This window comes from Gobio gobio, assembly GCF_949357685.1.
Source record: "Gobio gobio genome assembly, chromosome: 17".
In the NCBI taxonomy this organism is placed as follows: Eukaryota; Metazoa; Chordata; class Actinopteri; order Cypriniformes; family Gobionidae; genus Gobio; species Gobio gobio.
Window position 1 is genome coordinate 47,033,643 of NC_137110.1, and position 14,034 is coordinate 47,047,676.

The following is a 14,034-nucleotide window of genomic DNA, read 5'->3' on the forward strand; positions in this document are numbered from 1 at the left end:
AGATATCATCACAAGAACTTTTGAGGAATATGCAACATAATTTAGACAATTGTTTTTGTCATATGTATTATAATAACTGACAGACAGTATCATTTCAGCCACTCTGTGCAGCTCGAACATATAGAGACAGAGCGACACGCGTCATAATCTGAAGACCACGCCCACCGGGGGGGGGGGGGCAATCAAACCGTCTCCATTGACTTTGTATTGCGGGAGGCTGCCTCCTTGTCATTTCGGACTTATAACAAAAAACTGAACAATGTATACAAGCTGATATGTGGCAGAGTGTACAGCAAACAAGCTAAACAAAACCCAGAACTTTTTATAAGCTGCTGACCCAAAAAACGAGCGTTTAAGGACAAAAAAGTGGATTCAGGCCATTGAGACAGAGCGTGACGGGTCATATTACACTGAGAACTACAGCGACTAGAGGGGAACGTGATCAGCAACAGTAAATATAATATATAAAACGGACATTTGGATATTTGAATTAAAAGTGACAACATATTTACTGCACACACAAACATATTGAGGCATCCTGAGTGTCAGGATCCCAAAATGTACCCATTCTTCCTGCTGAAGCTTCACTTCGTATTGCCTGTATCCACTTTTATCTTCTCAAACGCTCGTTTTTTTGGGTCGACAGCTTATAAAAACTTATTTCTGTGTTTTTTAGCTTGTTTGCTGTACACCTTGTCACATATCAGCTTTTAGACATTGTTCTGTTTTTTGTTATTTCGTCATTTGTTAGTCCGAAATGGCAAGGATGCAGCCTCACGCAATGCAAAGTCAATGGAGAGTGTTGGATTGTTTTCCCCCCCGGTGTGGGCGTGGCCTAAATACGCTCTGTCTCTATAGGAGCTCAGCTGAGCTCAGCTTCGCGGCTGAGACACGAATAGACTATTTACTTAAAGCTTTTACTTAAAAATAACTTTATTAAAGTAACTTTAATCCACTTTAATAAAAAAAGGAATATTTATTAAACAAGCCAGATCAAGAGCAGAAAAAACGCTCACAATTAAATAAATAATATACAGAAAACTAGCCTTCTTCAATCTGTCTCTCTTCTCCAGTTGGTTGGGCTAATCCAAAAGAAGTGAAAACAATGGGGGTGTTCTGAAGACAGTCTGTTACCTGTGAAGCAGGGGTGCTCTGAAAACACCCCCATTAGCAATTAGTACTTTCCACCAGATTAAATGAACGCAGCAAAACGAATGAAATGAACGAGGCAAAAAATCGACCAATCAGAATTTTGGTCGAGCCAGAACGTATCGACTAATAATCGACTAATCGACTGGGAGATTACAGCCCTAGAAATTGGCCTAGAACTAGATAGAACATCTGACGGTGACATCACTGGAATGCTTCAAATAGATGAGCAACAGATGCGTCTTTCCGATTTCTTTGTCTTCACAGACCGTACTGTGTATGTGTGTGTGTGGTACTCTTTCTGTCCGTCAGTTTCCAGCTGTTAGTGTGCAGAAATTTCTCTCCGTCTGTGAAAGAGAAAAAGAGAGAAAACGTCATGCGAAGTAAGCGTTGTGTGCTTCCTTGTCCACGGCCCATGCCTGACTATGATACACCTCCCTTTTGCTTTGTGTGTTTGGGGAAAGAGCTTGCTGTACTCCTCCAGGGGCTACCATGTCCTAGTGCAGGTGGACAGCGCTATGGTAGTCGCCTACATAAATCACCAGGCGGACTTTGTTTACACAATCTGAACATAGCGCAGAGGGTTCTGCTTTATGCTCAGGACAAGTTCCTGTCCCTTGGAGCGATTTACACCCTTGGGAGCAGATTTGGGAAAGAGGTTACCAAGCAAGGGACGGTGCAATGTCCCCTCTGCTTCTCTCTGAATCACCCAGCCCAACATTTCTGATTATTATTAATGTTGAAAACAGATTTTTGTGGAAACCAGGGATGCATTTTATTTTTCAGGATTCTTTGATGGACAGAAACGGCCCGGGGATGAATTTCAAATGCCCCGCAGCTTGTCTATTAGAATATATTATATGTGGCCCGCCATGCATCATTTACAAATCGTGTAGTTTCACAATGTCAACGCAAGGTGACAGCACTAGATTTCAGGCCAGGGAAACATTAAAGGGTTAGTTCACCCAAAAATGAAAATTACCCCATGATTTATACACCTAGGATGGCTTGAGGGTGAGTATGACTTTCTTCTTTCAGTCTAGGGATGTCACAAATACCGGTACTTCGGTACCAAGTCGGTACTGAAATGATAAAAATGTGACGATACCAGCATTTCTGTAGTACCGGTAGGACCGACTCCTGAGTATATTTGGGACCCGCAGCTGCGTTCAGTGGCTTCTGTGTTTATCTAAGCGCAGGGCTCCAGACTGTAGACAAATATATACTAGTGTCTGTGAATATTAAACTGCAAAATACTATTTAAATATTACTCCTCCATGTAGCCGACACGAACACATAAACCGTCCCTTCATGAGAATTTACCGTTTCATTTGAGAAAACTGTCATATCATGAACACAAACACTCAAAGGTCTTCACGGCAACCCGTCAAAATAAAAGTTTGGTTTAAAAAAAATTGAAATTGACAGAATATATCAGGCTACTGTTGTAGCCTACAGTAGATTTAGCTACATCTCTATGTAATAAAAATATGTCTCTACTAATAATAATAATTATGCCAAGATGGTTAATTATTTTTCACTTGAAATTTTTTTAAAACAATGTTTACTTTTAAACAACATACAGCCTTTAAATGTTTTTACTTATAATGATTATCATCATAAATAATAAACTTAATACATTTAATATATATATTTTAAATAGTTAAATAAAATAAAATAAAAAAAAACATTTAGCTGTGGTCAAGGGCGTAGATTTGGTTTGAACATGGGGGGGGGGGGGGTGGACGTTGGTATGCTGCCTGTTATTTAATTTTTGTATTATAATTTTTTTTATGTGTATTTTTTTTATTGGATAATTTATTTCATCTATCATCTATTTGTCTATCTATCTATCTATCTATCTATCTATCTATCTATCTATCTATCTATCTATCTATCTATCTATCTATCTATCTATCTATCTATCATCTACATGCTTTAACTGATTACAAATTCAACATATACAAATATGAAAGAGACAACATTTAGACATTTATTTTAAGATTTTTACATTCCACCTTAATGTATTTTTAAAAAAATGTGAAAGTGAGTGAGCCACTTAAATCGTTTATTCATCCAAATTCGTTCAAAAGTCAGATTCATTTAGGAAGAAAACAAACACTGATGTGAATACTTTTGTCATTGATAATTACAGATAGTATTGAAAAATGAGCCAGCAAAACAGACGGCTACTTTGGTAACTTGTTATACTGATAGTTATAGCTAAATACATTGCAATGCATTAGTTAGCTAAAATATATGTGGTGTGTACTTGGCTATTACACAATATTCTCATACCTCATTCTCAGTACATGCTTTCTTTTTATTTTTTTTGCATCCCTCTCTGACCAGCAGTTACCGGTAAATATAGTCCGCTGTGCAGCGCTTCTCTTCATTTTTGGCACTAACGTTACCCGTGTGCTCTCCCATTCAAACACCACTCGCGTTGTTTTGGTGAAAGTGCGACTCATTGGTTGGGCGTTACCAATCGGTTCAATAGAGGGGGAGTATTTTTTGTCTGATTTATTATGACACACTCATATTTGATTAGGAACAAAATTATTGTTACAAAATAAATGAATTCTACATATTTTTCATTTGATCTACTGTGATTTTCATGTTGTAATATTGGGGGGGGGGGGGTTGTAACTGATGTATTTGAATATTGGGGGGGTTACCTTCCCCCCACCCCCCCATAAACTACGCCCCTGGCTGTGGTACCGAAATTGGTACCGAGTACCGTACAATTTTTTTATGGTATTGGTACCGACTACTGGAATTTTGGTACCGTGACATCCCTATTTCAGACGAATACAATCGGACAATACGATCGGATGTCCTGGCTAATCCAAGCATTATAATGGCAGTGAATGGCAGCCCAAAAGTCCATTATAATAGTGCTCCACATGGCTCTGGGGGGTTAATAAAGGCCTTCTGAAGCGAATCGATGGGTTTGTGTAAGAAAAACATCCACATTTAACTCGTTATAAAGTAAAATATCTAGCTTCCGACGGAGCTCCGTCCATATTCAACTTACGGGAAAAAGCATAACTTGCACGACGATGACGTCAGACGTAGCGTAAGCGTTTTTAACTGCGAAAGGCGTTACACTTTCTTCGTAAGTTGAATACGGAAGGCGGTCCGCCGGAAGCTAGATATTTTACTTTATAACGTTTTAAATATATATTTTTTTACATAACGGTCTCTTTATACACCACTGAAAACATATTTTATTGCATTTCTGTCCATTGACCCTCCTAGATATTACACACTGCACCTTTAAATTTACATGCATCCCAAAATCAAGCTAAACCTACAAGTCAAGCTTTTGTTTTGTTTCCAAACAACATCTAATGTAATATAGTTTTACATTATACTGTAAACATGATTATATACATATATATAAAATGAGTTTAAAAAGTATCTGGCCCCCTTTAAAAGAAAAGTTTGGACACCCCTGTTCTAAAATAACAGCATTTATTTAAAATCTTTTGTAACATTATTATTTTACATTATACTGTAAACATGATTATATACATATATATAAAATGAGTTTAAAAAGTATCTGGCCACCTTTAAAAGAAAAGTTTGGACACCCCTGTTCTAAAATAACAGCATTTATTTAAAATCTTTTGTAACATTATGCATGTATGTTTACATTGCTCTCATGGCATATAGCACTGATATCTGCTCAGATATATCTGTTATAAACTGTATGAAGTGTCTATTGTTTTTGGGCCTTTCTGTGAGTCCCATTATCTGTCCAGGACCGTAATGATGGTCGTTCGGCCGGCCTCAGGGTGCTGTGTGTCACAATGAAGCGTGGCGGCGGGTCATCAGCAGGAGTGGAGGCGTGAGCTTTGACTCGTGTGCTCGTTCAGAGAGTCAGAAGGTGAAGCCGCCGGCCGACTCATTAATCTGCAGCACGATCTGCATGACAGTTACAGGAGAGAAGGTGCTCAGTGGTGTGGGATGCCCGCGGCGCTGCTCCGCTCAGGCTGGCATCTTCATTTTACGCTCCTTTGGCTTGATTGGGACGCCTCGTTCCAGCTGTGGCCCGCTTGGCTCGGTGTTGTCGGGCTGAAGGCCGCGTCTCGTCTGCGCAGAGGATTGAAGATGTTTGGCTTTGTTACAATGTCTCGTACTGAGGAAAAAAGACACACGTCATAGAGCTCAGGTGCTGCTTTACTGTGGATATCATCTGTTCTCTGAATGCTAATATATATATATGGTCATGTAAGTCTATTGTACTTTGCCATAAACATATGTGATATTATTTTCATGATAAATTCATTTAACTACTACAGTAAAATAACAAATGCTACCTTGGTGTGAAATTAGAAGCTTTTTAATGATAATAAATATATATATATAATTTATAACATATATATATATATATATATATATATATATATATATATATATTTACACCGATCAGGCATAACATTATAACCACTGACAGGTGAAGTGAATAGCACTGATTATCTCTTCATCACCTGTTAGTGGGTGGGATATATTAGGCAGCAAGTGAACATTTTGTCCTCAAAGTTGATGTGTTAGAAGCAGGAAAAATGGGCAAGCGTAAGGATTTGAACAAGTTTGACAAGGGCCAAATTGTGTTGGCTAGACGACTGGGTCAGAGCATCTCCAAAACTGCAGCTCTTGTGGGGTGTTCCCGGTCTGCAGTGGTCAGTCTCTATCAAAAGTGCTCCAAGGAAGGAACAGTGGTGAACCGGCCACAGGGTCATGGGCGGCCAAGGCTCATTGATGCACGTGGGGAGTGAAGGCTGGCCCGTGTGGTCCGATCAAACAGATGAGTTACTGGAGCTCAAATTGCTCAAGAAGTTAATGCTGGTTCTGATAGAAAGCTGTCAGAATACACAGAACATTACAGTTTGTTGCGTATGGGGCGGCATAGCCGCAGACCAGTCAGGGTGCCCATGCTGACCCCTGTCCACTGCTGATAGTGCCAACAGTGAGGAGCACAACAACGAGTTTGAGGTGTTGACTTGGCCTCCAAATTCACCAGATCTAAATCCAATCGAGCTTCTATGGGATGTGCCGAACAAACAAGTCCGATCCATGGAGGCCCCACCTCACATCTTACAGGACTTAAATGATCTGCTGCTAACATCTTAGTGCCAGATACCACAGCACACCTTCAGGGGTCTAGAGGAGTCCATGCATCGACGGGTCAGGGCTGTTTTGGCAGCAAAAGGGGGACCAACATAATATTATAAAGGTCATAATGCCTAATCGGTGTATATATAATTGAATTATTAAAAAAATGTGTCACGTGTCTCTTTTCGCTTCCTTTGTTTTAATTGGCTGGTTAAAATTAAAATCATTTCAGATTTTTGTGCTCTATTTGATGTGCGAGAAACTACACACATTTTCTGTTTTACTTTGTAAATGTAAATCAAACAATTAACTGGACATTTCTTCAAGAAATAAATAGGTGACCATGATAACCAGAAGAAAAACTTCTGCAAAAACTGCTGACTAAACTAAACTATGGCTATCGCAAACTCAATTTCTTCTTTGGATTGTAGATTATTCATTTATCAATAATTAGATACTTGTACTGTATATTTTTTGAGTTCTATTAATGTTTATTTAGAATCAATAATGTTCTAAATATACTCCAGACAGTATCGCGAAACATGTTGGAAAGTGACGTTTGAAGAGCTCTTCTCCATTTGAAAAATTAATTGAGCAAATCATTTATATCTGTTTTCAGCAGCGCTGTGTGAGAGTCGGGTTCAGTTGTAGCAAACATCATCAACTCCATATAGAAACCATTGCGTCGAGATGACCTATTGAATACTGTTTGTGTATGTGTGTGTGTGTGAGAGAGAGAGAGAGAGAAAGATTGAGTGTGTGTGTGTGTGTGTGTGTGTGTGAGAGAGAGAGAGAGAGTGTGTGTATAGTGTGTGTGTGTGTGTGTGTGTGTGTGTGTGTGTGTGTGTGTGTGTGTGTGTGTGTGAGAGAGAGATAGAGAAAATGTGTGCATAGTGTGTGTGTGATAGAGAGAGAGTGTGTGTTTGTGCGTGTTTATATGATTTACACAAATTTGTATAATGTGTATTACACTGTTATTACAATGTAAATTTCCTGAGTCCTCGTAAATAAAACTTAAAAAAAAACATACTAAACAATGTTTTATCAAAAATGTAAAAATGCCTGTAGTTTTGTGTGATGGGTAGGTTTAGGGGTAGGGTTAGTGTAAGGGGAGAGAATATACCGTTTGTGCAATAAAAAAATAATGCAACTGGAAAGTCCCCACAAAGGTGTGTGTGTGTGTGTGTGTGCGTGGGAGAGTTTGACTAGCGCATATGCTGGTTATAGGATAACTCGAACTAAAGCCAGAAGAGGTGAGCGACACATGAACGCTTGAATTGATGAAGGACGTTTATTATGTAAATAATAAGCGCATGTTGACGTGTCGGTTTGTTCGTTCTCTGCAGAACTTGCTGGTGAATCACGGATGAAGAGGATTGTTGATGCAGAAGAAGTGGAGCAGTTTGAGAAGACATCCATCCAGATGCGTGTGTGTGTGTGTGTGTGTGTGTGTGTCTGTGTTATCAGGATCATGTTGGTTTGTTGAGCTGATCTTCATTTACTTTGAGCAAATAAAGTCTCTTCAGCGCTCTGTTTATCTCTTCAGTCTCCCATTACTCTGTTAGCTTTCCAAACAGTGAATGTGAAGAGTGTCCATCCCTCTGAAACTGTGTTTTCTGAAGCTTCTTGCACATGAATATGATGCAGCTGCATTATGGAGACAAAAGGCATGTTTCTTCACTGCTGTGAATTCTGAAGAAATGCATTGTTTTGCACAAGGAACATGTAAATCACTCGTATCTCAGTATTGTAGATGTATCATCAGTGCATGATTTGAAATTGTGTGCTTTGCTCCACTGTCAGTAGATGTGTTTCCATCCAAAGTTGTGAATTTAACTTATGCGCAAACTTGGAACATCACTTAAACGTTTGCGAATAAAGCATTTTCATCCCATGTTTTCAAGAGAACAAAATCATCACTTTCTGAGAAATTGGTGCAAAATATTTGTGATAAAAATGGAAGTTGCTGCAATCTGGGAAGAAACTGTGTCTCTTTTCTCCTCCATCATAAATGAGTTGCGTCTCAAAGCGGCAGACTAAATGCTGTCATGTCCTCTTGCGTTGTTTGTGAATGCAATCGTGTGAGGCACTTCTGGCGGGAATTAAACCAAATCATTCTGATGACGTTTCAGAACCACCAAACCAACGTCTGAGATGCTGTGATGCGATTGGTCCGCTGGTTAGTCCAGTTATCCAATCACAGCCTCTGCTGAGGTAAAGTTTTGGAAGTTTTTTGTTGCATCGTAGTTTATGCGCATGTCTTCTTATCGGATTTAAAGTTATCCACCTCAATTGAGCGCATGAGTTTTATATGTGCATTTTAGGCCCCGTCCACAAGGAGAAGAGTTTAGCTGTACACGTTAAAATGTTGTATCGTATCAGCGTTTGGTCCACGCGGATCCGGCGTTTTGGGAGCATGACACCGATCTTTTTTGAAACCTGGTCCCAGAGTGGATAAATCTGGAAACGACACCCTTGCGTTTTCGTGTGTACAGCCAATCCGTATATTTTGTGAAACAGTGATGTCATCACACCACGAAAAAGGAGGCAGCTTCAAATAAAGATGGGTTTAATACAAACGTAGGATCAATATAGCAAACAACACAGGTAACATAAACAAGAACGGACAATGGGCCTCATTCATGAAGCGTTCATAAATATATGAGCAAATTCTGCGTAATTTGCGGGTAAAATGGACCTTTACGAAAACTCTCCTCCAGATTCACAAACGCTTCGTATACCATGGATTCGGTAGTTAAACGTGTGTATATTTATGAATTCCAAAAGAAGAGAAGAGAGAAATGAATCTCAGTTTCACTGATCCACAGCGTGTGATTGGCTGTTGACTACTGATGTCACAGCTAAACTCCTAAACTCAGGATCAAAGCCTGAGTTGACAGAGAAAGCTGATGATCAGTAGCCTAGAAATCTAGACGCACCCTAGCGGCAGAAAATGTATTTTGCCACGAGTGTAGTCTAGCAACTCTCGGTAGACCTGAGAGCTGGAAAAACCAAACTCTGGTCAGGCCAATCACAGCGTGTGTAGAGTCGGTGGGCGGGCTTAACATAATGACGACACGTCATGGCAGATTTGCAGAGGTTCTGCGTGCTACTCGTAAACAAAGAAGCTGGCGAACAGTGGTCTTTTGAATCGGCTTTGGCCGCGACTCTGGAAGACTTGGAGTTAAGCTTTTATTTGAGAAAAGAACAAAGAACGGCACTGAAGTCCTTCTTAAGAAAAGAAGATGTGTTCGAAGTTTTGCCGACCGGATACGGCGAAAGTGTATCAACTAACGTTAGCTCGGCTTCACCTTCTTCTTTGCTCTGGTTGGTTGTGGCGGTCATGGTGCTATCCAATTGCATGCAGAGGGAATTTGAAAGACAACCGTTTATCCCGCCCCCCGGATTGAGCCCTGTCAATGGTGTGTTTCCAGACCCAACATCTTGATGTTGGTCTGGCTTGTCAGGCTAGATCAGGGGTGTCCAAAGTCCGGCCCGGGGATGAATTTCAAACGGCCTGCAGCGTGTCTATTAAAATGTATCATATGTGGCCCGCCACGGATCATTTACAAATCATGCAGTTTCACGATGTCACCGCAAGGTGGCAGTACTAGACTTTAGGCCAGGGAAACAGCGCCCAAAGCGGAACGAAACAGCGCTGCTTGTGCTCTGCGCCATAGACATAATAAATACATATGCTGCGTCCCAATTCGCATACTATCCGTACTAAATAGTATTCGAAAAAAGAATTAGTATGTCCCAAATCGTAGTATGTTGAAAAGAGTATTCCAAAGATTCCCGGATGGTTTACTATTTCCGGTCAGAATCCGAAGTGCAGATCGATGCGCACTCTAACGGCTGATATTGCCCACAACCCATTGCGAGAGGGACGAGGATTCGATTAGAACTACAAACGCGGATAAAAAGTGTTAAAAAACTACAAACATGACGGTTACGCGAGTCTGACGGTTAAGTGGAGAGGATTAGATAAAGTGGTTTGAGTGAGCAATTATCAGTATTTAACCTGACGAAAAGATATTTATTCAATATTATCCACATTATATTTCTCCTTCAGCAGCATTGAGAACTTTTGTAATGATACGTTTGGCCATTAACTTTGCAAACACATGAGAGGAGTCTCTGCATTAAAGACCCACGAAAGGCAGATCAACGAGCGACTACATTTCTCTCCGATACGGTAGGAAATTAAATTGAAAGTGGAGGATTTGAACTGTGACGATGATTGACAGGGCAGTTTAAACGGTGACGGGACGCACGTAACAGAGTCCGTTAAAGATGACGAAGTAGTATGTCCCAAAGCTTGCATACTCTTCTGCTACACACTCAAAAGTATGTACTTTTTCTTCACAAAAAGAGTACATACTTTTAGGACGTAGTATAAGTAGGCGAATTGGGACGCAGTCACAGACGCCCTATTGGCCGCTGGACCGCACGTCAACGACGCCGCCATATTGCGGAGGGCAACTTTCCAATAACTCTAATAACAGGAATTGAGAAAAATGCCTGCTTCGTGTGCTGCTCGGGGCTGTACAAATCACCGCACAATTGGAAACAGTTCTCGGGGAATTACCTTTCACAAGTAAGACTGAACATTTGTTTCTGGTTGTATTTGGTCGTTATATTATTATATAATTAGTAGTGACGTTAGTTGGTCACCAGAGTCAGACTAAAATAGCTATGTCGCTACTTAGCTGTGATAGTTGAGACATGAGTTGACATGATTTATATTATAGTTTTAGCTTATATTATATTTTATATTATAAATAAAATTTCCTGAAATCGAAATATTCATCTATATATTTTTGAAAGACTTTTATGACAGGCGACTGACATATTGTGACTCTTAACGTTAGTTAACTTAAGTTAAGTTAGTTGGCTAGCTAACTTTTATCACAGATTGAAGGTTTCCCAGACAAAGAGGTGACAGTGGGAAGTTGATGATTCTGAACAACTACGATTTCAGAGCTCGAATTCGAGCATCAGGTACGCATTTCAGATATCAAAATATAATCTGAAAAGAGGCAATATCTGTATTAAAGGAAGAGCTGCATGATTAATTGTAAAAAGAATATTAATTCAAACACCTACATCTTATTCTTAAATAACAATTATTCTGCTATTTCTATTAAAACCTTTGACAAGTAGGATTACAGCAAAAAATCGTGATTCATCCAGAATTGTGCAGTTCTAGTTCACCCAAATATGAAACTCTGCTGGCCAAGATATGACATGTATATCTATGTTTATATGACATATACATATTGGATGGCCTTAGGGTGAATACATTATCAGCTCATTTTAATTTTTGTGTGAACTATTTCTTAAGTAAGTAAGTGTGTGTGTGTGTGTGTGTGTGGTTTTTAGGGGGATGGAATAAACATCCAACTGCAGACCAGTTCCAGGGCATTTTCCGGTGTCTCATGGTCCGGTGCAGTGTCTCTCCAAGCACTTCAGGGAAAGTGGAACCACAGGATGAGACCCTGTCGCTATCAGGGGTCTGTTCTTCGTATGTGGCTAACTCAGTTAGCTGGACTTGATTGTTGCCGATTTGGCATGATCTTGGATTGTTTGGTTCTTCGAAGCTCATCCGGGGGCCAGTTGCATAAACCATTAAGACTAGTCTTACAAGTTAGACATACATTTTTTTCTTTAAGACTGTTCATAATTTTTTTTAAATCAGTTACATAAAAACATAGACTGGCTTAATTTGAAAAGAAAAGTAAGACTGAATGCCACTTGCCTAACTGCTAGTGGCTCATACTAGATCTTAAGACACTGTCTTAACATAATGGCTTAGTTTATGCAACTGGCCCATGGACTTGCTGTCATAGCAACAGGTCCGGAAACTCAAACCTGCTCATGAGAGGTTTATTTCATGTAAACAGGATTAGGTTGCATACTTAAAATTTGTCCCAGCCACTGCTACTTTATTTCAAGAGTTCATTACTGAACCTGGGGCAATAATAATTTTAAATAATAATAATATAAAAATCATATAAAAATGAGTATTTGAAAATAATATTATAAAACTATAATGTTGTGTATAGTACTATACACACAGCCACTTGATTGAGAGATTTATTTGTGAAGGAATATATTATAATTTTAATTTTAACATTACGTTGCTGTCTTGCCCCCAGCCAATCGCTGCATTGCTGATCGTGGTTTTGAGTATCTGCCCTCTTCAGGGAACACAAGAACGTGCAGTAATCTCAGATAACTTAATCCAGATATTTTAATCCAATCCGCAAATTTGTTTGAAGAACCAAATTATCCAGAGATCAGTGATCACGATTAAAAGATCTGGGATCTGTCAAATCATCTCAGATGTATTAAGCGAGGTACGAAAAACGGACCCCAGCTGTTGAAATGTAATCTCTAGCAGTAGAAGAATCTGAGGAGCTTCCATTCCCTTTTGTAAACGTTTCTGCACTTGTGTGTGACCACAGCTTCCTGCTAACCCGCTTTGGTAGCCTTGTGGACAATGCCCTGGTGTACATTTCAGGTTTTGTGTTTTTCTGTGATGTGTGCCATGGTGACCCTACAAAGGATGACTGATTATAGATGATTGATGGTTAATATACAGCCTTTTGTTATTGTTGTTATTATTATTATACCAATACTATTATTGTACCTACCAGTCACTATTTAATTTACTATTTTTATTATTGTCTATATTATTCTGCAATTGATATTACATTGTATTTGCTATTATTATTATCGTTATTATATTATACCACTTGCAATTATCAATCTATTATAGTTATGCTGGTAAATTATTGTACTTTTCACTAGTCACTATTTAACTATGTTTTATTATTGTCTCTATTCTGTAATTGATATTTCATATTCTATTGCTATTATTATAGTATTATACAAACTATGCTATTATCATTATATTATTGCATATTATATTATTTTGATATTATATAATTATACTATTCATTATTTTATTTGCTGTATACTGTATTGTTTATTTCATTGACTATTTTTTTATTGACTATACACTATTTACTATTACATCACTTTATCATGTATTTACTATTTGCATTGCAGTGTAGTTGTACCATATCATATGTATAAAGGATCCATGAGTTATCTTTGTTATTGTATATTTAGAGTATCTATCTGTAAATATCTATCATTTTAGTGCTATAAAAAAACAGAAAGCAGCCTGCCAGTGTGATTTGTATAGTTTCATTTTCTCAATGACGGTCAATTCTAAGCACAAGAAAAGCAAAAATCGGTTAAATACAGAAAATGCCTTTTCCACTATAAGAAAAATGTATTTCATTTAATGTGAAAATTAAATTATATCTCAGTATGGGCGTCTTCATAATTCTTATTCAAGTATAAAAAGCCAAACGCATTACAAGCCTTTGACAATTCCTTATTAAAATATATATTTTATAAGTCTTACTATCAAGATTTTAAGTAACTATAGAATAGAACTTTTAGTATACCACGTACATCATAAACCACTGAAATCGGTTGATAAATGTAAACGTTGTTTTTGTTTTTATCCAGAAAAGCCGCAGCTCACCCGTTTACTTGCATTTGTTTACAGTGCAGTCTTGCCCTCAGCAATATGGCGGACGCGTTGACGTATTGCAGCAACGTTCTAAAGCGGCCAATAGGGCGTCTATGTATTTATTATGTCTATGCTCTGCGCAACTCGCGAGCTCTGACTCTGAACAAATGTGTTTACCTGCTGACTGTCTCGATCACGCGCCCACTAAACAG

At 38.7% G+C, this 14,034-nt stretch overlaps 1 protein-coding gene across 2 annotated transcripts in view; it reads left to right on the forward strand.

Annotated features, from left to right (window-relative positions):
• chchd6b (coiled-coil-helix-coiled-coil-helix domain containing 6b) overlaps positions 1 to 7,803 on the forward strand; it is a 33,577-nt gene extending 25,774 nt beyond the window's left edge. For both annotated transcript variants that reach the window (XM_079840751.1, XM_079840750.1), the window contains one exon: positions 7,617 to 7,803. In XM_079840751.1, coding sequence (XP_079696877.1) covers positions 7,617 to 7,640 — 24 coding nt within the window. In that variant the 3' untranslated portion in view covers positions 7,641 to 7,803. The remainder of the gene's footprint in view (positions 1 to 7,616) is intronic.
• Positions 7,804 to 14,034: the final 6,231 nt, after the last annotated feature.